This window comes from Lissotriton helveticus, chromosome 6 (assembly GCF_964261635.1).
Source record: "Lissotriton helveticus chromosome 6, aLisHel1.1, whole genome shotgun sequence".
NCBI classification, from domain to species: Eukaryota; Metazoa; Chordata; class Amphibia; order Caudata; family Salamandridae; genus Lissotriton; species Lissotriton helveticus.
Window position 1 is genome coordinate 1889686467 of NC_136067.1, and position 27328 is coordinate 1889713794.

The 27328-nt window shown below is 42.6% G+C and overlaps 1 protein-coding gene across 1 annotated transcript in view; it reads left to right on the forward strand.

Moving 5' to 3' along the window:
- The first annotated feature begins 2337 nt into the window (after positions 1–2337).
- FAM177B (family with sequence similarity 177 member B) overlaps positions 2338–27328 on the forward strand; it is an 89566-nt gene continuing 64575 nt past the window's right edge. Inside the window, exons 1-2 of the mRNA XM_078649827.1 lie at positions 2338–2623; positions 9173–9319. Coding sequence (XP_078505953.1) covers positions 2597–2623; positions 9173–9319 — 174 coding nt within the window. The 5' untranslated portion in view covers positions 2338–2596. The remainder of the gene's footprint in view (positions 2624–9172; positions 9320–27328) is intronic.

The following is a 27328-nucleotide window of genomic DNA, read 5'->3' on the forward strand; positions in this document are numbered from 1 at the left end:
TTGCCAGGCTGGGGGGCCAGTCTATTTCTGTGAGGGCTGCCAGAGCCTGGAACGCACTTCCGCTCCACCTCCATGAAGCCCAGTCTATCACCTGTTTTAAGAAAGGGTTAAAAACTCATCTGTTTAATGTGGCCATTTAATTGTTCCCCCTTTCTCCCAGTGGCCTCTTTTTCCTTTTCTTTCTGCCCCCGCAAGCCTGCCACATACTTCTCCATCGTGCCAGGATACTAGCCAGTAATAGAGCGAGCTATAAAACCCTTTAAAACTAAACTAAACCTTCTCTTTATTTCCTTCTTTATTTCCTTTTCTCTTTGTTTCCCACTCTTTCCTTTTCTATTTCTTTGCTTCTCTTCTCTTTCCCTCTTTCTTTTGTTAATTTCCTTTTCTTTCCTTCTTTTTCCTTCCTTCCTTCCTTCTCTTTTCTTTCTTTCCTCCTCCTCTCTTTCGTTTTTCTTTCCTTCTCTTTTTCCTTTCTTTCCTGCCTTCTTTTTCTTTCCCTTACTTTCTTCCTCTCTTTCTTTTTCTCTTCCCATCCTCCATTCTTTCCCTTCCTTTCTTTTTCTTTGTTTCTCTGTCCTTCTTTCTAGCCCTTTTTCTTGCTTTCTTACTTGCCGTGCCTTCTTTCTTGCCTGCATTCTTTCCTTCCTTCTCTTGCTCTTTTTCTTTCCTTTCCTTCTTTCTCCCTTCTCTTTTCTTCTTTCTTTCCTTCTTTCTTTCCTCTTTGTTTCCTTCTCTTGCCTTCTTTTATATCTCCTCTTTCCTTCTTTCTTTCGGTTCTTTCTTTCTTTCATTTTCTTTTCTTTCCTTCTTTCTTTCTCACTTTCCTTCGCTTTCTTCTCTTTCTTTCCTTCACGTTCTTTCCTTCTTTTTCTTTTCTACCTTTTCTCTTTCTTTCTTTCCTTCTGTCTTTCCTTTTTTCTAGTTGCTCTCTTTCCTTCTTATACTTTCTTCTTCGTTCCTTCTCTTCACTTCTCTCTTTTCCCTGCTCCCTTCTTTACTCCTTTCCTTCTCTCCTTTTTCTTTCCCTCGCTTTCTTTTGCTTTCTTTCTGTCTTTCTCTCTTTTCCCTTTCATTCTTTCTTCCTTCCTTCTCAAAGGCAGGAAGGAGGCTTGGAATCAATGTCAGATTGATTGTCCTTTTTAGGTCTGCGTTAGACAAGGCCTTTTGATTTTACTAAAAGTATGTAAATAACATAGTTAATTATAGGGGCTTCAGCCAAACTTCAGCCATTAGTCAGTGGTTGCTGTAGTTTACCTTTTTCTTCCACCCATTTCTGCATGCATTAAGGGTCAATGTATCAGCCTACTTCAGACATTGGCTGATTCCAATACAAGTTACAGTATGCTTCTTTTTCACAAGGGCAAAACAACAATTGATGGACAGAATGCAGAACAATGTCATACATTCACCCCAGTACAGAAATCTGGGCCTAAATCCATCTTTTTTTGCACTCCACATCACCCCAGGTCCGACATGGCCATTATGCAAATCAGCCTTGACCCTGTGCCTCATGGGAACAGTCCAGCCCGAACTGCCAAGCCATGTCTTTCCTGGACCGGAATCAGGCATCCAAGGACCGGTTTCTGGCTATCAGCCTTCATCAGCCTGGATAGCTTGACTCCAGTGGTGTGGAGAGCATGGGACTCACGTCTGAGCATACCCATCCCACTCGGAGTGACAAATGCAAAAACAACAATTGATGGACAGAATGCAGAACAATGTCATACATCCACCCCAGTACAGAGATCTGGGCCTAAATCCATCGGTTTTTTTGCACTCCACACTTTTTCACAAGGAACACACCCAAACACAAAGTAGTTCCCTTCAGTGCCAGAGTTTACTATGGTGTTGTGCTTTTTCAGTAAGTAGCAACAACTATGACAAACTATACAATAATTGCCAGAAGGCTGGCGGCAAACGACACATACCTATTTTTTTTATGGAACGCTTGTTAACACATCATATTTTTGGGCGGTATTTCAGGTAATTACGCCCAGTGTTAAGTCATTACTCGTTTTCTAGTTATTTCAAATTAATTTTGCTGTAACCTTTTCAACGCCTAGCCAATGTTATTATTATTAGTTGGATTTCTGATCCAACAGCCTTAAATAATTTCATGTTTTCAACAGTTTCCCAAAGTAGCCCAAAAAGTCTCCTCAGCAGAGCCGTGTAAATTCTAAGCCTTTCTCACCTCCCTGACGCGTGGACAATGACGCCACAGTCCGTGCCCGTGACGGCAACACGCCACCACAACAAAGGAGGAGACACGTATGACGTGGCAAACGAGCATCTTAGCTCAGAGGCCAGTGAGAGTCTGCAGGCAGCCCCGGGCTCGCTGCCTCTTCGCCTGCTTCCTGTCCGCGGAGGCCCGTGTTCACAAGGCTCTGCCCTGAACTCAAACAAAATGCAGCCAGTGAAACATACCACAACATCACTGGAAAGAAACCAAAGGTGCAGGGTGTGTGCGCCCCGCCCACGGCCCGGCGGCTGCACCTGACTGGCGCGCGCCCCTCTGGCGCTGCACTTACAGGTGTGCGGAGCAGAGTGCGCGTGCAGCGCCTTGCAGGGACCTGCTCGCGAGCCTCGCTGCCGGGCAATGGGGGACACCGAGCGAATCGTGCAGGTGAGACCCGGATAGATGCGCAACTGCACCACGTGACGAAAAGTGCAGTTTAATCTTTAGTCTCAGTCCCCTGTGTGCTTTGATTTCTTTTGGGGAGGGGTCCTTGTGGGCATTACAGTTAGACGTGCCTTTTTAAACTGTTCTGAGGGCACAAACTGCGGTCTCCGTTGCTGTCTAAGTTGCGCAGTGGCTGTGGGATGGTTTAGCGAGTTAAGAATGTACTGCGACCCTGAAAGCTTTGTGTAACTAGTGGTCGCAGGCTCGCATCGCATCCTTTCCCTTTAATACTTTAATTGAAAGAACGCATGCAACAAACATTTTATACAATATACACATACAAGCCATCGAGGGTGGCTCAACTTTTCAACCTTGTACGTTCCAGAAAAAAAGCGACTTGGTAAGTGGAAACTCTTTTTATTAGAAACGCTGCGAAATGACAAAATTGGTACCGGGATCTACTTTAAGTTTTATTAGCAGGACGGACTGTGTTTTCCTTTGCTTGCATATAACCCAGTTTGCTAGCAGGTGTTCAGGAATGAAAGTGCCACAACTGGTTCCACAGGATGAATGGTGAACTGGAATGTCCACTGGGAGGGGAGGGGAGACGGCGCGAGCTAAGTACCTCTGAGCTGTGGGATGCAGCTACCGGCGCCAGGTTACAAGGAGGGTACTCTGAGATTTCCAGATTGCATCGGATTTTATTGTATGGCCGTCTATTTAGCGTTCACTATTGTTGCCCTGGAATAGGTGCAGTTTTGCGGACATTTGCATCAACCGATCACACTTGCAAGTGAATGCCTCGCTTTAGAACCTGTGAATCAGTAGACATTTTGTTTTTTAACTGATCAGTGGAAGCAAATGTTAGTGCAAACGGTATCGGCAGCAGTGAATTTATTTAATCCCCTCCAAACATTATTTGTATTTTTTTTTACAGAATCTTGTAACTTCCTAGCAGTGCACTTGCCATTTGTACCTATTATATAACCAAAAGCCACTCCTTGCAGGCCCAAACCCAGGAGTGAACATTTCAGGAGGCAAGGCCTGATGAACGAGTGACATTGGAGAGGTCGGGTCCCTCCTAGAAATTCTAAAGGGATATGTTACAATAGGTAGTGATTGTAAAGCATGCAATGCTTTATTGCTGTTTTTTTGATTACCGGTGTTATGAGTCGTGGGCATTCATCCCTATCCATGTTTATGCCGGCATAGCGCAGCTATCATTGACAAATCATATGTATTCAATAATTTGTATTATTTGTTGTGTAACAAACTCAATACCTCTTTATGGGACAGCTAAACTATTCCCTGTATGTGCATGATTTTGTAGGTTTGATTTAATGGCACATTATTGCATAAAATGGACTAGAATGGGCTAGCAACCAGGCAATTGGTAAGTGGGTTCAGGTTCAGGAATGGAGTTTACCTTTCTCATCATCTGCTAATGCAAAATGTTCTATTTCCTTTGGTGATCCAATGGCTGAAATGCAGTGATGTTTATACAGCGAGCACTTTGTGAAGAGTATTTGTTATGATATCAGCTTGATACATACACTGTCTGCTGGCAGGAAGCATGGCCTGCTTTTCAGAGTCGGACATTTTGTGTCCACTTCCTTCTCACAATAGGATTTAGTGCATGCATTTAGTCGTCAGCAAGGAAAAGAGGCCGATGCACCCATCCAAACAAGGTCATTGCTATCATTTTCCATCTGTTGGTAAAGGGTAAAACATTTAGTTTGAATCTAAAAGCAGGGAGATATGACATCATAAACCTTGTTTATTTTTAACACAATAAAATAATTCAGATGAATATGCGTGGCATGCTCTTTTGTTTTTGGTCTTTCCTTGTGAAATGCATAGGCACATTTCATTTGTTTGAAAGCAAGACTACGAACTTTTTTCATCCTTGCTTCTTACACTACAAGGCTTTCATTTAGCAAATCAGTGCATTCTTGGGAGTGTAGTTTTCAAATGGTTTGATTACCCAATGCATTGAGAGCATTGTTTTTGTAGAGGTAAAGGCCACGGTTGGATACACAGAACTCATAAGAAAGTCGTAGAACTGCACCCACAGGTCATTGATATTGCCTGAATGCAAGTTTATTACTTTGAGATATTCCCCAAAAAGCGAAAACAAGTCGCAGGTTACCAGGAGGGCTTCTCAAAAACATTTATAAGTTATTTCCTACATTGAAGAAAGATTTCCACCAGCAACTGTTTAGGTGTTGCCCTTATGCATAGGAAAATGCTGTCACCTTTGAGTAATGTCACATGTTTAAAAAACCTTTTATAGGCAGAATAATGTTTCCCATGAAGAAACACTTTTCTGTTTACGCCCGCCAGTTTTGGTGGTGTTCTCTTCTGACCAGGGAAAGGGTTTTGCTTCTGGCTTTATCATGAGTTATTTTCAAAATGTTCTTTGATGGGAAGATGGCGGAGAGATGTTTCTGACTATTGACAAACTTTTTTGTTTTGGGAACGTAAACGCATTCACAGGCATTCCATCCCTGAAAAATCGCCTTTCGCTCCTGCATTTGAATTTATTCACACACAATCCTCATTTGGAGAAAATATTTTATGTGTTGAAAACCTTTTTTCCTTAATCCAAAAAGTATTGCCACTTCTGAAAAAGTATTTGTGTGTGTGTGTGAAATTGACACAAGTAAATAGATGTGAGAGTCGGGCATGTGGTGCTTCCTGGAAAGGAGAGCAATCTGGAAAAACCTAATTGTGTCATATGGTTGTTATAAAAATATGCAGTTACTGAATTGCAGATGTATGTATGAATGAATAAGCAAAGTGGCCAAAGATGGGTAGAACATGCTTCTAACACTGCACTGATGCCTGCCAGTGATCATTCCAAACAGGGCACTGGAGAATGTGGTATTCCATCACCCAGTAGAAGTAAATTCTCCAAGAAGAGACCCGGATTTGAATAGGCATCGGCAACGATTTTTCCTCTTCCTCAAAAATGTTTTTGTTTAAAAATGGTGTAAAGGTTAACTGGAAATGAAACTGCCTCAATACATCTATCTTCCCTCTTTCCTATCTGTACATCGCTCCGTCCCTCTGCGTGCATGCTTGTTTGCTAAAGGACAATATCTTCGTTGAGTGGAACTAAGGTGTGCCTTTATGTTTGTTTTCTGTGATGGAGTCTATGTTGGTTTGTGTGCTGTTAGGTTATTCACCACTTCATTACTGGAGTGTGATAGTTTCACCCCTCCCCCCTTCATCAAACTCGATCCTTCAATCTCAATTTACAAGCATTGATCTGACAGTCTTTTAAAGGAACATATGTAATACAGCACTTTAATAGCACTCTGAATTCTTGAAGACATCAGCCATTAATGGTAGTATGTAAACTACCTATAGCCGCACATTCAAGTAACCACCTTTGAAAGTGTTTTGTACCAGGTAAAAATGTTACGTCTGCTTGTAATACATGGATAAGAAAGGGAGCTACTAACATTGAACTGATGGACCATCCTACCTAGCCTAATCCAATGCCTGCCTAATTGGGAGATCACGATATTCCATTAAACTGTGATTGTGCAGATATAACCTGGATTTGAAGTTGCGTGTTACCATCTATAAGTGTTCGACCTTCTTTGGGCAAAGAACTTGTAACACTACCAGATTACATTCAGTTGGTATCAAAGTATCTGTATTCAATCCAATTTAAACACAGATCCAATACATTCAGTATTTATTTTGAAAGCGTCACAACCAATTGTTGGTTACAATAAATACGTGAATCTGGGACATCGCATTAATGTGTATGAGAATATATAACACCTGCCCAATTGTAGTGCTTTGTCCAATATATTTATTTGTAAACTGGACAAACCTCTAGAGGCAGCATGACACTTAGTAAATGAATGAATGCTAGCGCTTCGAGACCTGAACGCGTATCAATGCTAGGGGGGCAACCAAACGTTCATCTCAGGTTTTAGAACATCAGGATTAACTTGTACTTATTTGCTAGAATGATTCGTGAAAAACCTTGTCATACTCTTGCCTTCTTGGCGTGGCCATTAGTATCTTGTATTCAGGCTCATAGTCCAAGCCCAATATGTTATTTCATGTAAATCTTGCCCTAATAATGCAGGTGTGTAAACAAAACATACTTAAAAAAAAATAGTACCTATCATCTACTGCAGCATGTTGGAGAAGAAACTTCTTGTTTTGGTTTGCAGTTGTTCTGCTGCTATCTAGATGTTTGGATGTTTGTTGTACCACAAAAATATTTTCAGTCTCTGGATATTTAAGGGTGGGTCGAAAATTCCTGGAACATTTCAGTACCTCACTGATACTCTGTGTAAGGTCCTCTCACTTTTACAAATTCACATACACCCAATCGTGTGTAAAATACACCTTAAATGTAGTCCTCGTTCCTATGGATGCGATTCACAAAAAATATTTTGGTCATAGACCCTCCTGGGAATTCTGGGTCGGACACTTGTCTGAGACACTAATATTGATTGTTAAACATGTTGTTTAAAAGTGGAACTCTTCCCTAATATAAAGGTTCAGCTTTTGTTTTTGTTGAAGAAAAATGTGACTTTTCAGCATGAAATTTGAAACTGTTTCCGTCCAGTTACTAAAGTACATTTTTAAAGCGAGGACATTATTTTTTGCTTTTAGCCACAAATACACTTCTCTATTCTCAGACTTATATAGACATAATTGCTATGTAGAGATACACTAGATGCACTTTATTATGAGGAACACCTGGAGCAAATTGTTTTCTCCTGAATGTGACTCAGCAAGAATGTTTTCACATTTCCTCTTTTGTGTATCTAGACTAATTTGCCTGGCCGTCCTTCAGGTACTCAACTGGATACACCCACTTTGTTTAAATGTAAGAGTAAGTGCAGCTCGAGACTTTCAGGCATTTCCTTTTGGAATCAGGTTCACGTCATTTGTGTACTTAGTTGTAGTGGGTTGCCTATTTTTGGGAGCAACATTCTTTTTGCATCAGCCCACTATCCCTTTTGGTAGCACATTAGGTCCCTTGAAGGTTTCTTCTTTCTATTGGGGGGGAACAAATGCCGGAAGTGCAGTGTTGTGCAGAATGGCGAACTGACTTGTTGAAATGCAAAATGGCTCTTTTCATTCTTTGAATTTACTGTGCAATTCTTTGGAGCATCACTGCCACTGTTTCTGGTCCTTTCCTTCTGTATGTACGTGCATGTTCGAGCCTACAGAATGATGTGATTGTTACTTTCTTTTCTTTTAATATTGACCGATGTAAGGTGGTAGGCATCACTTAGATCAGTCAATTAAAAAAAGACAATTTAAATGCAAAACTGCGCTTTTGTGAAGGGCTGGCAGCAATTTGTTGCCTGGCCCTCCCAAAAATATAATAAAATATATTTTTTTAAATAACTGAGTGGGTGAAGTGGAGGACAAGAGTGGATTAAGAGTGGATTAGGTTGGGGAAGTGGGTGGCGGATCCAACAGGGAGTGGGTGGAAATTAAAAATGAAGCCAAAGGAGAGGAAATACAGCACACAAGGGAGATAGCAACACAGGCGGGGGAGAGGCACACAAGGCAAATGAACAACATGGAGTGTGGGAGGGTTAAGGAAGAAGCACATGGGAAATCTAGACCTAGTGGGAGAGAGCAATACAGAGGGAGACCGGAGTAGCACAGGAGGGAGAGAGCTGGAAAACACATGCACTCTTATGGAGTACTTAACTAAAAAGGAAAAAGAAGTAGTTCCCTAAAAGTGAGCAGTTGAAGGACACTAGTCAGTCAGTCAAAAGGGTGTTAAAAAAACTATGCTCCAAAGGAAGGACAAACGCAAGAAGGTTTCAGGCGTGACACCTGTATTGATCACCGCTTCTGGAATGCCCGGGTGCTAGCACCTGATAAAAGGTGAATTTTGTAGACCTGTTATAACCTTTTCAAAAATATGTTGGAACTATGTAATTCATTTGCACGATAATGTATTTGAATTTTTTTATCCATTAAAGCTTTACAATTTATATGGGATCATGATTTGTGTTCTGTCTGGTATTCCTATTTGACACATGTACTGCAACTGTTACCTCTCTTCTCCCTCCAATTGTAAAGCTCTCTGATATCCCTCGGGATCATGTTCGCGCTATATAAAACTTTATAAATAAATTAAAAACACAGTCATGAAATAAATGCTTTAACATGAACTATTATGCAGTCAATTGGACGTACAAATTACGCAAACCGCAAAGATGTGTTCATCGCCGTAGAGGTAAACATTTAGTGACACTGGGTGCATACATGAACTGATACACTTATTCCTTGTCTTTTTGTTCCCTCCAGTAAATATAAGAAGCATATATTTTGTAATATGAATTCTGACACTGATATTTGGTAATATTACGGAACAAACCTCTGAAAATTCCATGGTTGCCTTTCGAATTCAAGAAAAGCAAAACAATACTCTTAGAAAGTTACAACGGTTAAGGGCTAATCTTTTTAGAGTTCATTTATTTGGAAAATACATTTATTTGAACCTTGCATTTGGAAAGTTAGTTTTTAATAGAACTGTTGGCATCTATTCCTCAGCAGGCACAGCTGGAGAATGAAGACCTGGAACTACCCAAGTCCCCACGGAGGATAATTCACTTTTCGAGTGGGGAAACCATGGAAGAGTACAGCACAGAGGAGGAGGAAGATGATGCAGCAGCAGTGGAGTTTCACAAAGTTGACACAGTAAGGATTGTTACTGTATTCTTGTTTATGGAGTGTTGAGTCAAAATCAACTATCATGACTTTATAAGCAGCAGCCTCATGCCTACATCCACTGCCACTCGGTTTATCTGTTTGTAGACGTTCTCATATTTCGAGATGACCCTGCCTCAGCTTCTTGAGGTGGGGTGGGGGTGTGTCTGTGAACTCTTGAATCTTCATCACCATTGGTTAATTGCTAAATAAATAGATAAAGCGCAGGTGCCCAAACATTTGTTTTTCAGAATAGTGCTCGCATTCCCCACTGTCTCCACTCAATTCCTTCATTTTCACTGCATAATTCCAATACCTCCTTCAGCCACTTTCTCCAGTGGTGCTGTATCTTTCCACCACTGCTGGCATGGGCACCATCCAAGACTGGAAAACAGTGAGCTTCAAAGTGAGGGACCCGCATTCGTCAATGTGATGTCAAGGTGTTCCTCCCTGAGAAGACCTTTTTTAAAATGGGATTTCATAGAGGGTTTTACAGCACAATTCTCCTTTAAAATGGCTAAAAGATACATACTCTGAAAGGGCACTCATTTGGTACTCCAGCATTCTCACGGTCTGGTTTGCAGAGAGTGCTAAGGCAACACCACATAGCCAGCACACACTAAACTAGCTCACTTGGCACTGACCCACTCCAGCTGAAGACCCTGTCTTTGTTGCTTTTTCATGTTAACAAACAATTGCTATTGGAATCTGGCATTCGCACCAGGTGACCGTGTAGGCAATTCTCTAGAACTGCTATAAGGTAAAGATGCCCTTAAGTTTCAGCCAGGCAGCGCCTTCCTTCTGTGGCCGACACCTATGTTCAAATCCTGCAGTCTTGCTGCATTCAGAGACCAGAACACCCCTATAGCAGGGCCCTGCTGAATGAACAAATACTGAAAGAGTGGCCGGACACTGCTCGGCCATTCACAAATAACGGTGCAACAACCCTAAAATGACCATTATGTTGATGGCAAGACTGCAGACCTTCTACAGCTGCAGTCTCTGAGCTAGAACCAATGGACTCGGTCAGGGCTTTAAGTAGGATGGAAAAACTGGGGGGGTCTCTCCAAGGGAAGTGGCCAATGTAATTAAGGGCGTGGCTTATAAGCACGTAAGCTAAAAATCTGTGCTTAGCATAGTGTGCCATCGACTTGTATTTTGCTGTTTCTGTCATTGCATCCAGATATATGATGCAACAAGTAACATCTTACCTACAAGTCAGGACTATTGGCTTTGTCAATGGTTGTTAGTTGCCAAAGATAAATAAGTAGCAACTATGTCTTTGTTGTATATAATATTGAAAAAGTTTCCACTTAAAGCCCTAGTGACACCACGACAATGTTGCTGCTCCTGAATTTCAAAAAGAGAAGGGAAATCCAGAGGGAAAATGACTCTCTTTAACCCCTTAGCTGCAGGGTGTTTTCCCCCCTCTGTGCGGGGGGGAGGCGTGCCGCGAGCGATGCCGCTGTGCTGGTGACGAGCTGAGCTTGTCATGAGGCACAGCGCAGCTGCCCTCATGATGAGCTGAGCTCGTCACAGCCACACCCGTTTTCGAACGTTCAGCACAGCGGGGAAATTATCCCCGCGTGCGAACGTTCGAACGGCTGTGACCAACTCAGCTCGTCATGAGGGCAGCTCAACCATCCCTCATGACGAGCTGAGCACGTCAATAGCACACAAGGGGTTAAAGGATTTCCCTTCCCCTACAACGCTCACCTGGCATTATATCATGCGATAACTTCTCCACCAGTGAGCAGTGTGAGTTTGTGAGCACGCACATCGATGTGCCTGCTGTCCTGAAAAAATGGATGTATGACATTACAACGCATGCTTTTACCACGCATGCCTTTACAACGCGGTATTTACAACGCATGCCTTTACAACGCATAGCGCTTTGGGGTGCTGGATAGTGAATAGTTTAATTTACTATTCCAACTCCAGTCCCCGTGGATAGTAGGGAAGGTGTTGGATAGTAAATTAAATCTATTCCCTATCCTAGAGCGCCCCCCAGCGCAATGCGTTGTAATGGTTTGCGTTGTAAAAGTTGCGTCGTAAAGGCACTGCGTGGTAAAAGTTGCATTGTAAAGGATGTTTCCCTGAAAAAACGGACCGCCTCTGCCAGGGCACAAAACAGAGCCTGATAGAGACCCGTTTCGAGGCCCCCTTTAAAAAACTACCGGTGCTCAGCACCAGTGAGACACGGCCCACTTAAAGCCCTGGACTCGGTGATTCATTTTTCCAGAGATTAAGGGAAGAACCAGGGGACCTGTGAAGTACCCTTGGAATTGCGTGGAGAATATACCGTCTAAAGGAGCTCAGACAGCACTACAGTATACCCACACCGGAGAGTAGTGTCTTGATGTCAATTATTAAATTGAGATATGAAATCGGTAGCGATTAATAATATATAGACCTGTATTGGCATCTAGCAGGGACCTATGAAGGAAGGATCTGTAGGTTTCTGGCTCAAAGGGCCCAATTTTGACTTCCGTGGGCAGGCTCCGCTAGAAGGCTAAGGACTGGAGGATGGGCATTAAGTTGGAACTCCAGTCTCACAGAGCAGAAAGCTGGCCCTGCTGAGCAGGAATTTAACCCAAGGCTCTCTTCCTTTCACCTTTCTTCTGCATGCAAGTGCCCAGAGATATAGACCTTAGCGCGTGCATTATAAGAATACCCTCACACTAGCAGAAAGCAGGAGTCCTGCTGCTCACCATATTGGAACAGTTCTAATTTTAAAGTAAGTTAATACAGTAACACCTGTTGTATGTAGTAGATATGAACTGCAAAAACGGTGGTATTGTGTGTCATTGAATTGCATTATTTTTATTATTCCTGGCAGACACCCACCCACAAATGAAAACCGAAAATAATTTGTCATCATGCTCGCCTTACAGCAGGGTACACATTAGCCCAGCCAGAAAAGAAGAGCTCCGAAGCAGCTTAATTTGTGTAGCAGTGTTATTCACTCCAGTGCAGCATGCAGTTGGATTGTGTGATTTCAACAATTTCTCAAACAAAGTCAAGGCCCCTCCACCACCACAACACCGACAATACATGCAATGTGCAGCCTGAGATGACTGCTAGTAATATTTCATCCATTTTCCATTTGCTTTAGTAGTAATAGGTTTTCAGACTCTTTCTCCCTTAGTCTCCCATGCCTTCCACCTGCAGTTTGTCACCATTCCTTCCTCAGAGGCCATCAAGGGCCCATAGACGTGACAATGCACCGTAAGTTACCAAAATTGAGTGACACTTAAGGTGTGGTGAAATGTAACTTAAAGATAGCACCCCAAAGGGAAAATGGACACTGCTCTTTCTGTGGAAACAATCTTCTAAAACAGAGCGTGCACCAGGAATATGACTAAAAGTATTTTAACCGATTTAAAAATACCTTGAATAATTACAATTCGTTCACTGGTATTTTATTTTGAAAAATCCAGGGTCTGCAATCTGCAATGAGGGCAGCTTTTGACAAGCGCCCCAATACATATAGGCTGGCTCACATTGAATGGGTCCCAGCCTCCACTATGACATCTGGAGCATACTTTATTTTATTCAAAGGTTTTTATAGAGCGCAGACATTCATCCCCACAGGGATATCACAGCGATACTGTACATAACCTCAACCTTGGCCGTGTCATAATAAATGCCTGGGCTCCGTCACGAAGAAGGGAAGGCGAGGACAAGCAGAAGCCAGTGTTGGAGCCCAGTCAGTTTTCCAATGGATCTTCTAAACCAACGCCTGTGGGAGGAACTCAGAGTCTTGGTCCCCTTTAAAAAGTGTTGGTTGGGCCCTTTGGCACATATTGGCCACTGCCCATCAGTAAGTAGGAACTAAGCGGATTTACAGAAAAAAACTCCCTAGTTTTTCTAAAGTAAGAAAGTTGTGTTTTGAGAATGGGCTGGACCGATGAAATTGAAAACTTTGTAAGGATGTTCGGTAATGGGAAAATTGATTATTATCTAAATCTTGGTTATGTGTCCAGGTTGATTAAACATAATATCCCAATAAGACATCATCGATGTAGCACCAGCCTTAATCTTAAAAATCTCCAGAGCCTTTGTGAATTGGTTGGTTGCAAATCCCTGGAAAGGGAGACCAATGTTGGATTGGGCTGCCAGAAACCCTCAAAACAATACTGACTAACCACGTATTGAAAAGAATATGGAGACGGTTTCATTTTGTAAGATGCATAGGGCCTGATTCACAGCATTTCTTCCTGTGTTTGTCAGACTTGAGCATTGAGAATAACATTCTTCAATCAAAGCCGACACAAGAGGCAAGTAGCGAGTTTAGCAAGCCAGGGTTTTGCTTAAGTATGTGGACAATTTGCCACGATTAAAGATTTCTTGAATCCAAGAGTGCCACCTAAAAATAGATGTTGGGCCCCAATGAAGTAACAGATAGGTGGCTAGGGAAATGCAGTGCAAATAAGATCAACACCCAGGCAGCCAATTCTTTGTGGGTATTCACAGAGTTTTGGAATGCCATAATTATCTGCCCTTCCAAACGGAGGGAGGAAAGACATTCATGGAATAAAAAATATATACTTTATTTTTTTTCTATTTTTCCTAACTCTTTGCATGTGGATTTTCTGCATTGCATAAATTCTGCATAGATGGGGTTAAAAAATACAGCTGCACATCTTAAATGTATGTGAATATCAAACATTTCTTTATCCAACTTCAGAGGGAACTTTTAGGATCTACAAGAACCGACACAAACATTTTACAGAATCCTACATGCAGCTAAAGCAGAACATATATCAATTTATTTTTATTTGGCTGAAAACTTGTCAAAGCTTTGCAATTCTTAACTCCTTTCTCAACTAAAGATTTCTGACTAACTACATAGCCTCCACCAAGGCCTTTTGCATTGAAGGCCTTCTTTTTCCAAAATATTTGTACTTTTCCCCCAAAGATCTGCACATTGTTAAAGAAGCATTATAGTACTCATGCAGTGCTTCTGTATTATGTTGTACCATTTGGGGTGAGAACTTTTGGCCTTATTTTAAACTGACCAACAAAGAGGAGCTTGATTGTCTGTTGATGTGTTTGAAATCTGGTTTCCCATATGGTCCGTTTCCAGTCATGATTCTCAGATTCCTAGCAGTGACCCATTTCATAAAGGATAACTGATAAGTGGTAGACAGAGGTAATCTTGCTGCTGTTTAAAAAAAATAATAATAATAAAGAAATTATAATTTAGACGCTTGCCACACACAACTTAGTGCCCTATTATACTGCTTAATTCTCTGGAAAAGCTATTTGAAAAGCTGGTAGCTAAACAGCTCTCATAGTTGTCAAGGCTCGCTAGCAGTTGGGTTTCACCCACCAAAAGGGGGTCCCAATGCAGTTTGATCACCAAATTAATCGAAGGTGATATGGAGCGGCTTCCTTTCACCACTTTGAGCTTCCATTCTGCAACACAGACCCCATTTGACAACAATGTCTCCCTTTTGGTGATCCACGAATATTGGCAAATCCTTTTTGTATACGCCATGGATAGCTAGAGGGGTTGCTACCATTCACTAGTCGTGATGAAGACCCTGTTAAAGTTGTCTTAGGGGGTCAAAAGGTTAACGATCTATCCTGTTGACTGGAATTAATATAGAATGAACAAACAGAACTTTCATTGATAGGGTTTTGTGTACTTAAATGACTTCGACAAACATACAACAGTGTATTTATATTCTTTGTTGGTTTTACATCACAAGTGCACCAATTATCACTTTTTTTCACCATTCACGTGCACGGAGCAATATTTTAGACCACCTACCTTCCTTGTTTTTATCTTACCACTGTTATTTCAATACAGTAGGAATACATTTATATGAATATAACTAAATGCTTTATTTTTTCCCTGTTACTATATTGCCATGAGACCACAGTTCAATAGCTCTCTTCGAGGGAAAACCTTTTTTTTTTTAGGTTTAATGCTACGATGGGATATCACCGCTTGGTGTCAGTTGCTCCCCTGTGGCAGCCACTCCAGTGAGAACCAGATACTGAGACTGTGTTAAGAAATTTGAAATCCTGTGTTTTTTTATGCAAGGCCCGGGGCTAGGTGAGTCTCAGATATTCTCTTCCTTTTAGACCTGCATTTCCCTTCACCTTTGTGCCAGACTGACAAAGTTTTAATATGACTAGGACTCTTAAGTTACAATAGTAGATGTTGTGTGAAGATGACAGATTCGAAACTGCTTTAATCATCCAAAAAGAAACATATAACTCCATCGTTGTGACTTATGTCAGTTTAGTGCAGACCTTACACTGAGGAATTTTCTTTATATCTGGATATTTCTGATTAAGTTTCTTGACTCTTATTCAGCTTGAGGGGAACCTTAATAAAGACAGTCAAACGTCATCAAAGTAAGCACTTCAACTTGTTTTTAAAGAACGCATTCCTTATTATATATTCCGTAGTTTTCATCTCTTTCTGACAATCACCCCTATTTACTGAGCAAACGCATACCCTTCTATTTTGTAAAACAAATGAATTATTCAAATTATTTTCATGTATTTTATGAACGTTCCATTTTTGTACTATGTTATCACTTTATCTCCACTCTTGTAAAGTGAGGCATTGTGCCTAGGATGAGCTACCCAGAAAAGTAGCAACTTGATCATTTTAGGAAGTTTCTATTTCTCCAATTTATAAACTCACGGGCCTGATTCACAGAATTAACTTAAGACAAAATCCTAAACGTACTACTTTTGGTATTTACAGAATGCGCTTACTACTTTTGGTATTCACAGAATGAACCTATTAATTTTGGTATTCACAGAATGGATTTACGACTACTAACTTTACGTCCGCACTCGGGACGGAGCTTGCGGGCCAGAGGCGGAGCTTCCGGTGTGGAGGTGGAGTTTGCGTCCCGGAGGTGGAGCTTCCGGCTTGGAAGCGGAGCTTTTGGCCCAGAGGTGGGGATTTCGGTCGGTGGTGGAGATTTAGCCATGGCCGAAATCTCGACCTCCGGCCCGGAAGCTCCGCCTCCAAGCCAGAAGCTCCGCCTCCATGCAGCAAGCTCCGCCTCCAAGCTGGAAGCTCCACCTCCAGGCCGGAATCTCCGGCCCGAGTGCGGACATAAAGTTAGTAGTCGTAAATCCATTCTGTGAATACCAAAAGTAGTAAGTGCATTCTGTGAATACCAAAAGTAGTAAGATTAGGATTTTGTTTTAAGTTAATTCTGTGAATCGGGCCCACGGTGAACAGGACTAGTTCTAACCTTAGTACGGCTGCTATCGTCAATGCTACTACAGCAATTTTTCTTGCTGATTCTGACTTTAGCTAAGTTTAATTGATGAGCCTAACCTAAGGAGCATTTCTCTTTGAGATACACCTTTCCAAGGACAAGTTAGTAAGTCTTAAATCCTCTTTTCTCATGTAAAAGACTTTTTTGTGTCATTCACATGCAAATAAACAGCGGAATGTACTTCTTATGAATGAGAATGAGTTTTTCAGAAGCAGATTTGAAATGACTAGATTGATTAAATGAGTTCATCTAAATTGTTTACATTCTTCAGGCATCCCACCAAACACTGTAAACAAATGGTCACAACCTATGTTAAATTCATTTTAAATAACTGCAATATCATGCGTAAGACACATGTTTGAAAAATACTTTGCACTTCCTCCCAGGCCTTGTGTTGATTTAGAAAGACAAAAATCCCTTACTAGCGTTGTGTTGCTATGTGTTGATAACATCACATCTTTTTGTTGGTAAATATTGTATTGATTACCAAATGCTTGGTCTTGAATTTCATGGGGATACTACATGTGGTTGCAACATTGACTGTTATGTCTCTGTACCAGTCTTGTCTCAGACGTCCCACAAAGGGACATTGGACAACAGCGAGTCTTGTTCTACTTGTAGGTGCCATTGTGGTCCAGGGTCGGGCTGGGACAGAAAATAGGCCAGACACTAAAATAAAAGTGGCTTCATTACTAAATCCAAAAGAAAACAAAGTGGCCCACATTTGCAAATCGGTGCAATTTTGAACTTGTGCAGACACCTGTATAGTCTTTTTTGCATGGTATGGGCGAAAAAATTAATTTGTGCTTACTACAGGAAATGTATGTGTTTCTATGAAAATCAACAGTAAACAATGGCCCACCAAACCATAAAACAGGCCCACAAACAGCAAAAAAAGTCTCACACACTGACCTGCCAGACCAGCTTTTCTGGTACTGCCAGATTGCCTTGTAGGCCAGTCCAACTCTGTTGTGATCATAGTCTTAATCGCATGCCATGCAGTCATTTTTGTTTTACGTGGTATGCTTGTGCGACATTCCTTCTGAATTGTTTTGGGCAATTACATGCAGTTCATACCTCAGTTAGGGCCAGATGTAGGTAATCTCGATTTACCTACTCTTAAATACCGAATCATACCGATTCGGTATTTAAGAGTAGGTAAATGGGATGTAGGTAATTTCTCTTTTTAAATTACCGAATCGGTAAGATTTGGTAATTACCGAAACGGTATTTACTGATTCGGTAATTGCCATTCATTCCAATGGGCCTGGAGGCCCATAGGAATGAATGGCAATTACCGAATCGGTAAATACCGATTCGGTAATTGGGGGAAACATTGAAGGGTGGCAGGGTGTCACTTTGACACCCTGTTGCACCCCTCAATCGTGTATGGGTGCACATGTTGCAGACATACATGTCTGCAACATGGCAGCGTTTGAAAAGAAAAAAAAATGCTTTTTCAAGGCTTTTCATTATTTACCACCAACTTCTAGTTGGCGGTAAATAACAAATTCTTAAAGCCCTGTAGCACTGATTACAGTGCTTCCTACATCCATAATACAGATTCGGTAATTTTAAAGAATCGGTAATTTTACCGAATCTGTAAAATTACCGAATCTCTAAAGTTACAGAATCTGTATTTTAGGTGGCCCTACATCTCATTTTCCAAATACCGGTCGGTAACGGTCGAAATTACCGAATTTCGACCGTTACCGACCGGTATTTGCCTACCTACATCTGGCCCCTAATGATTTGTGTTTTCCTGTGCCTGCTTTGCTCAGAGTTGCTTCTCTTATTGTAGCCTTTCCTGATGTACAAGTTGAATTTTCTGTGCTCAGACATTTTTCTTCTTGGTATTAGTTTGCATGTTACATTAAGGTTGAGCTGCACATACTCCGTATATCTGAGCTCAGTGTCGGCTCACAGTCACTCGTTTTAATGTGGTGGGTACCATGTTGTGTGGTTGTTGTTTTGGTGTGTTTGCATAATGCGATGTATTACTGATCGGCATTAGTGCCATCTATCGTTTGACCTTTGTGAACCCGGCGTTGCATATAAGTGAGTTGTCAGAAGTGGTTCCCAAAACATTTCACATTTTCGTCTAAGCACTCTGTTCCTGAGCACTTTGACTTTGTTCAGCAGTTGTTTTTTAGGACCCTCTCCTCGTCTTTCTCCTGCGTTCTAGACTACAGTTTTGATGACTTCTATATGGAAATAGAATTGTTTTTCAAACTCTTTTTATTAAGGCATTGTATACAGTAACTGCAAAATTCAATTAGACACATAGAAATATCACTGTGCGCCCCTTTACCCCCGTCCTTAGTTAGGCTAACAGCAGACCTACCAACTCACGCGCTGCCACCGTGTTACACAAGATATCGGCTCACATCACACGGTCACCTAGTGAGGAGCCTATATCACATGGTAGCAGGCAATGCAAGTAGAAAACACTGTAAATAGTGGCTTTCCAGCTCGTTTTCCGAGGCTTTGAACTGCTGACGTCCATTAAGGGGTGTGAAAACACTCCAGGACATCAGCACCAGCCTCAGCAAACTGTTTGGTTTTTGGAGACTGGGTGTGGGGCTTGGGGAAGGGTGGGGGCAAAAGTGCCTCGTAAGTACTTCTCGGCACGAGGCCTCTCCCTCTCATAGGCCCTGCCGCCTCCTCACACTGAGATTTTTTTTTGCTTGTTGACCAGTATATAACATACCGCTTCCTCGAGGAGAGAAACATCTTGGACCCGTCCCAATCACAGCACCAAAACTGCCCTCATCGCAGCCACTGATGACATCAGGACCCTGCTGGACAATGGCGAAACGGTGGCCCTCATCCTCCTGGACCTTTTAGCCACCTTCGTTACCTTCTGCCACCACACCCTACGCACACGCCTCCATTACGAAGGGATCCGTGACAAAACCCTGGACTGGATCACCTCCTTCCTCACTGGCAGAACCCAGAGAGTCCACCTCCCCTTTCTGATCCAAAGCCACCAAGATCATCTGCAGCGTACCCCTAGGATCATCCCTCAGCCCAACCCTTTTCAACGTCTATATGGCACCGCTCACCAACATCGTCCGATCGCACGACCTCAACATCGTCTTATACGCCGATAACACCCAGCTGATCCTTTCCCTCACCAAGGACCCCGCCACAGCCAAAATCAACCTACACAAAGGAATGAAGGCAGTTACAGAAGGGATGAAGAACAGTCGCCTCAAACTGAACTCTGACAAGACGGAGGTCCTCATCCTCGGCTCCACCCCCTCCGCCTGGGAAGACTCCTGCTGGCCAGCCGCGCTGGGAGCGGCACCGACACCCTCCAACCACGCATGCAAACTTGGATTCATCCTGCACTCAACACTATTAATGACCCAGCAAGTCAACGCCGTCTCTTCCTCCTGCTACAACACCCTGCGCATGCTTCGCAAGATTTACAGATGGATCCCCACCGGAACCAGAAGGACTGTCACCCAAGCCCTCATCAGCAGCAGGCTAGACTACGGCAACTCCCTCTACGCGGGAAACCCAGTCAAGCTACAGAGAAGACTTCAAAGCATTCAGAACGCCTCTGCTCGCCTCATCCTCGACATCCCCCGCCACAGCCACATCACTGCCCACCTGAGATATCTGCACTGGCTCCCCATCAACCAGAGGATCACCTTCAAGCTCTTCAGCCACGCTCACAAAGCACTCCACAACACTGGACCAGCATACCTCAACGAGCGACTCACCTTTTACACACCGAAACGCCAGCTTCGCTCTACTGACCTCGCCCTCGTCACCGTTCCTCGCATCCACCGAACGACCACCGGCGGCAGATCATTCTCCCTCCTCGCCACCAAGACATGGAACACCCTCCCCATCCATCTGCGAGAGACCCAGGACCTAATGACCTTCAGGAGACTTCTCAAGACCTGGCTGTTCGAGTAGGAGTAGCAGCAGCAATTGATTGACCAGTGCCCCAACCTCTCCGTCAATGCCTCAGTTAACCGGAGTTTTTGCAGACCGTGCCCTCCAATTGCCACATCTTCGGCACCCCCCTCCATTGACCCCTGCAAGCTATGAAAATAGAGTTTGCATTCTACATCAGTATAAGTTATCTGTGCCGGATAGGTCCTAAAACTTTAATGACATCCTAACATCAAAGGGTTATTTTGATTTGGATCCAGGTACAATCTAAAATGAAGTTTCAAACGCAGTGCTTTAAAGCTCTGTGGAAGAATAGTGGTTTGTTTATATGAAAAACCGTGACTTTCAAAAGGACGTGATACTACTGCCCCTAGAAAGTATGCATATCATTTGTATTGAAGAGTTTTTTTAGGAAGAAGTAACTCCTTTCTTCAGGGAGAAAAATCAGATATTAGATTTGGTAACACACTAATGATAAAGGCTGAACATCTTTTGGTAGGTGAATACGGAAGGAATTTGCAGATGATTCTAGCAGTATTTTGTGGTGGCTCTATTGGCGGAAAAAGCTACAATGAATTGCTTGTAGATGTTGGTTGACTTTGTCTAAGTCACAGAGTACAGTGTCCGAGGAAAACTCTTGAGAATGAACGTATAGTTGAAGACTTTTATGAACTCTCTTTTTTTTTTTTTGTTTACTGATTTTATCATTACAGTGCATTTTATTCATTTATATTGTTTTGTATTGCTCTCGCAGTAGCCCACTTCAACATAATCCTGTTAACACGTTTGGTTATTTGATATTTTCAACAAACACGAGTCCTTGCATTCTTATCTCTTTACCAGCTTTTCTTAGTTTTCTTTAAAGGTATTTCTACACGTATTTGTGTGAATCTGTCTTTAATTCTTTCTAAGACCTTCTCCAACAGTTGTGAGCATGTGACAACATCTTCTGTAAGTTTATGTTCTGGTTAAAACAGGGTCATTCTTTTCTCTTCTGCTAGAGCACATTCGTTCATTTCAGTTTCCCCACCTATTTATTGCTGAGTTGTTTTTTTTTGTCCAACAGATTGCTGTCATCCTTTTCATTGAAACTGGTTCAAGGGACTCAAGTAAATATTATATTTTTATCTTATGAGAACTTGCATAGAGTCCCAGAAGGCAATGCTCTGGGCTTTGTTGTACTTAGTGTTTCTGACTATTGCTTCGCATAATCTCTCTATTTTGTGGCATTTCTACGTCCTGCGCATTAGGTCTGCCATGAAGATACTGCATTTGAAAAATCTGTCTGGGTTAGCTGGGCATTTTTTATCAAGGATTTTAGGTCTGCAATATTTTCTATGTAAATATTTCCATTGGGGTCACTGAAACCTTTAACTACTTGCTTTATAGTATTATAATGCATGCTTTCATTGTCTGTTATTGGACTTTGCTGTTATTCCATGTCTCTGGCTAGGTGGAGACAGGTTTGCCACCTGTTGTTAGCTATAGCAGTTCTGTCTTTATTTGTGATTCTGTGGGCCTGCCTGGGAATTGAGGTCACCGTGTAATCACCTTACATGAAAGCTGTGTAATTCATAAAGTAGGAAATGCCCTGTCTATATTTGGTATTGTTCCTGTTAGACCTGTCATCCTTATGGTGGTCTTCTCCCAACTTTTTGACTGCTTACCTCCACTCTTTGCTGTATCTTTTTGCTGGCCTTAGGACTCTGAGCACTTTCATTTTTCTGACCAGTGCTAAAGTGCATGTGCTTCTCCCCTAAACGTGGTGACATGTTATATACCTGCTTAGCATATTTAGTTTACTTATAAGTTTCCTGTAAAGTGGTATGCTATATTCCCAGAGCCTCTAATCTAAATGCTACTAGTGTGCCTGCAGCACTGATTGTGCTACCCTCACAAGTAGGCTTTCAAACCAGTCTCAAGCCTGCCATTGCAGGGCTTGCGTGTGCAGTTTGCTGCCACGTCAACGTGGCATTTAGAACCTCTTGCCAAGCCTTAAACTCTCCTTTTATTACACATGTCACCCCTACGATAGGCCCTAGCTAGCCCTAAGTAAGTGCCTTGTAAGTATAAGGTAGGACATGTTCTTTTAAGTTTTACAAGTCCTGGTTGCGACAAACAGCCAAATTCGTTTTTCACTACTGTGAGGCCTACTACTCTCATAGGCTAGTCTTGGGAATTCCTTAAAACCCATTAAGCTGTAATTTTGTATTAGAAAGGAGAAGTTTTGTATATTGTAATAGAAGAGAAGACACGATGAGAGGTAAGTGAAGAGTCTTCTTTATTCAGTCATCTACTCTCCTTAACTGACGGAACTGTCATATGCCTGAACATTCTAAGGCAGGCGTCTTTGGAGCATTCAACATGTAATCAAGAGGAACGGGGGAAGGCACATACTAATGTTATAAATGCATACATTGCGTCCTATTATAGATATATACGTGACATATAGATTTATACTTAATGAATTACAAGTAGCTGCATCATGTTTCATAGCATTGGAATGGTGGTGATAAATCCTCCTTATTGGTAAAGTTGGATTTGCCACTACTTTTGTTGAAATGTCACTTTTAGAAAGTGGATATTTCTCTGCTCTTAATGCACAGTGTGCTTTGCATCCTTTTTCCAATACATATCTTGGCTGGGTGACAACTACACTTTGTGCATTCCCTCTAGACCACCAAAAACACCTGAAGGGTGGGTGTTTCAGCGGATTCAACTTCATTTATCTGCATTCTGATATCCTTCCTGGGAAGGAAGGGGGAGAGGGAGCTAACACTTACATCTGAATAGGCAATTCCTTGTGTCTCACACAGAGGGTTGATTACCCCCCACAGATAGCCTGGCAGAGATGGCTGGGATGAAAGGGGACCTGTGTACTTCAAGGAGCTGCTTTTAAGTCACCCCCACTTCAAAGGCACATTTGTGTATAAGTACTGCAGCTCTGACCCTACCAGGACACTACACTACTTGATCTGAAAAGAACTCTCCCAGGAGTAAGGACTGCCGTGCTACAACGATTGCCACTCTGCTTGACTGACTGTTCTCAAGGAACTGCTTCACTGCTTTGCTGACTCCAAGAGCTTGCTGGCTTGCCCCATATTCTGAAGTCTCAGGGCCTTCAAAAGACTTCCTACAACCCTGCTGGTGTTGATGGACTCTTCCATCTGTGAGTCCTAGCCTTTCCTAGAGTACCCCCTCCAGTCCTGGGCCTCAGAAGTAGGTTCTGCAACTGTTTTTAACCCTCCACGTTGATACAGCAGCAACTTTGCACCAATCGAAACCAATGCATCACCCTTCGAGGCAGTGGCTAGCCAATGACAGTGATTCTACAGCCAGCTCGGCTCGACCATGACGGACAGTGCAGCTCGACTATGACGCAGTGCCTGAATCATGCACGGGTTTGTCAACGAAGCTTCCATCAACTGCGTGTATTGGCGCCAACACTCAACTCCATCCATGAGAATGACGACAACGCAACAACTCCTCGCCTTGACATCGACTCTTTTTTCCATCCAGTGTACTTTGTCCGTGGGACCTGTCTGAATCTTGAAGCTGGCCTGCCCTCTATCGCGGTTGGCCTGAACTTTTAATTTGCCCCAGTCTATCGAGACCTCTAGTAACCTTTCTGTGCTGTTGACTTCTAAGCACTATTTTTGGTTTATTCTTTAAAATTTCATAACTCTGGTGCTTCTTATTGGATTCTTGTTGTTTTGTCTTGATTACTTTATAAAAGTATTCTCTATTTTGCTAAACCTGTGTGGAGTATTTCTGGGGTGTTTTCATTGTGTTACTGTGTGTGTATTGCACAAATACTTGACACATTGCCTCTTTAGATAAGCTTTACTGCTCTGTGCCAAGCTACCAGAGGGTGAGCACAGGTTATCTTTTAGTGTGTATCTAGCTTATCCTGACTAGAGTGGTGGTTCCTGCTTGGACAGGGTGCATACTTCTGATAACCAGAAACCCCAGTTCTGATAGTTCCCTTATTTCATCAAATGTTTTTATTCGCTGATCTGTGTATAGGTCATCCAAATAGTGTATCGTGCCATGGTTAGCTGCACAATCTGTTTTTTCTCTAAGGTTTCTAGTTCTGGGTAAGACCATATGCTTGTGGCACAGTGGAAGAGAGTTAACCTAAGTACCTTTTTCACTGTCTGTTTCTGTAGGTCGTGCTTGTGCCTGGCTAGGTTTGTTGGCCCCGTGTGTGGATTTCGCTTTAACATGGATAACTCAATTCCTTACATCCATGACATTCTGCCAATAATTTGTTTTTTTTATTTGGAGGCAGAGCCCACCAGAGGCCAAAATGTTGCGTATGGGCTGTGATATAATGGTTTTTAAGATTCTGGAGTGCCAGGCTTTCTCCCATCATATGACAATTTTAGTGTTTCCAGCTTCTCTCTTGGTTCTCCACCTTACTCACAATTTCACTCAGTACCTGGTCCCATTGTTTTGATCTATATACATTGTATCTGCCCAAATAGTCACTGGAATCAATGATTTGGTTAGGACTTGTAGAGCGCGGCTAACCGTGAGGTTATCCAGGCACTGGGATCCTGCTGCTGTCAGTCGAAGAGCAATGTCTTAAGCCCCTTTCTGAATTCCATGAGTGAGGGGGCTGTTCGGAGGTGGAGGTTGTCCCACGACTTGGAGGCCAGGTAGGAGAAGGAGCGACCTCCGCAGTCGCTTCAACAGATGTGAGGAGTGTGCGGGTGGTGTAGCGCAGGTGTCTGGAGGTTTGGTGAAAGTTCAGGCAGTGGTTGATGTATGGAGGTCCTTGAGTGTGACGGGCTATGTAGGCGTGTGTCAGCATCTTGAACTGGCATCTTTTGTGGATGGGGAGCCAGTGTTGGTTCCTGAGGTGGGGGCTGATGTGGGTCCTTTTGGGGATGAGGATGAGTCTTGCAGCTGAGTTCTGAATGGTCTGGAGTCTCTTTAGGAGTTGGGTGGAGATTCCTGCATAGAGCGCGTTGCCGTAGTTGAGTCGGCTAGTGACTAGGGCCCTGAGTGACAGTTTTTCTAGTGTCAGTTGGGAGCCATCTGAAGATCATTTGGACCATGTGGAAAGTATAGAACAGAGGTCTTCAAACTTTTTGATGCCGAGACCCTCTTGTCAAATTGTTTTAGGCGTAAGGACCCCCTTCTGCTAACATTTTCTAGAACCTGGTACTCCTCCTCACTGACAACTATCAACAATCATAAACGCCCCAAATTCCCACAGTAAATAATTTTTACGGTGGCAGAATAATGTTGAACAGTGTTTAGAAAACCAAAGGTCAGTGAATGTGGGGGTGTGGTCAAAGGCGTAGCTAAAAAGATAGGGCCTCTTTTATGAGGAATTGGCGTGGGGCAGCGCTGTAAGTCTTCTTCCTGTGCTGCCCTATGCCAATGTGAAAGGGCTGCTATGCACTGTATTTATGAAATACGAGTGCATTCCTGTACTTTTCCCTTGTGTTGGCGCACAAATTGCTGAGTAGCACCAATATGGGCAGGATTGTTTTTGTACAGGAAGGGGCACCTTCCTTCTCAAAAACAATCCCAAGAGGTTTTTTCCTCTTTCTATTTGAGCTGCAGAACACATGGAAAGAGGAAAGAATGAGGAGAAATTAGAGAATTTCTCCCCGTTACGCCTCCGCTGGGGAGGCGTCTGTTTTTAGAGCTGCCACAGGTTAACTAGATTTTGTAAATATGGGGCAGCATAAAAATCCATAGGTGTTGTGTGGGAGCCCCAGGCAAAACCCATGGAACACCTCCTTGACGCAGAGTAAGGCAACGCGATGACTTGTGCTGCTATGTCTATCTATGAGGCCATGCAAAGCTATGCAGGGTGACTTTGCACTGCCTGATAGGTATGGCTGAGATGCTTCCTCTGGTGATGCAAGCCTCTCATAAATAAGCCCCAAAATATTCTGTACGTTTTTTAGGACTTTCACTGTCAATATTGGGCAGCATAATAAAAAATAAATGTTTCAAGTTGGTACTTAGTGGGAAAGGCACTGTTGGACATTATGAAACCACTATCAGTTAGTGCGCTGCAGAGGTCGATGTGTAATCAGAGAGCCAGAGAATTAAATCTTGCATTGGAGAAAAGTGACGTATATTTTTAGTGCTACGAGGTCACAGTCTATGACAGAAAGCACTGTGAATATGTAAGTCATTATTTTATACTTCCAATAAATAATCAGTGTAAGATGGAGTGCTGCAAAACGTGCAAATAGTTTTACAATAAAATAGTGCTTCCAAAAAGTAGATTTTAGTTATACCAGAGCATAAGTAATACAATTTTGTTTACATAACTGTCCCTTCAACACCTCTTTAGGAGTACTAAGTGCAGTAAAACACAGTTAAAATTAAATTCAAGCATTTAACAGCCCAGTTGTTAACTCTTTGTACTACCACTCAAATAAAACAAACCTTTGTCATCACAAAGCTTGGAGTGATTTGAACAATTAAAGTCAGAACAGGCTTCCAAGCACCCTTTACACTTGCAGATTAACTGATAGGCACATTTGCATTTCATTCAGGCAAGCAGGTACTCTGGCATGCAGGCTTTTCCAGCACTAGAGACTCAGTTGTTAGAACATCAGCTGATAATGATCTGAATTAGCCATCCCAGGACAGCTGTCTTTTTCAAAAATGAAAGCAAATGTTTTTGATTGCAGTCACAAGTGAAACTGGGGAATGCGCGACCCCTTCTCAGGACTCCAGGCCCCCCCCTCCCCTGGGGGGTCGCGCCTCACAGATTGAAGACCTCTGTTGTAAAAGGAGGTGGAGATGACTGTTTTGATCTGGTGTTTCATTGTGCGTTTTCTGTCTAGGATGATGGCGA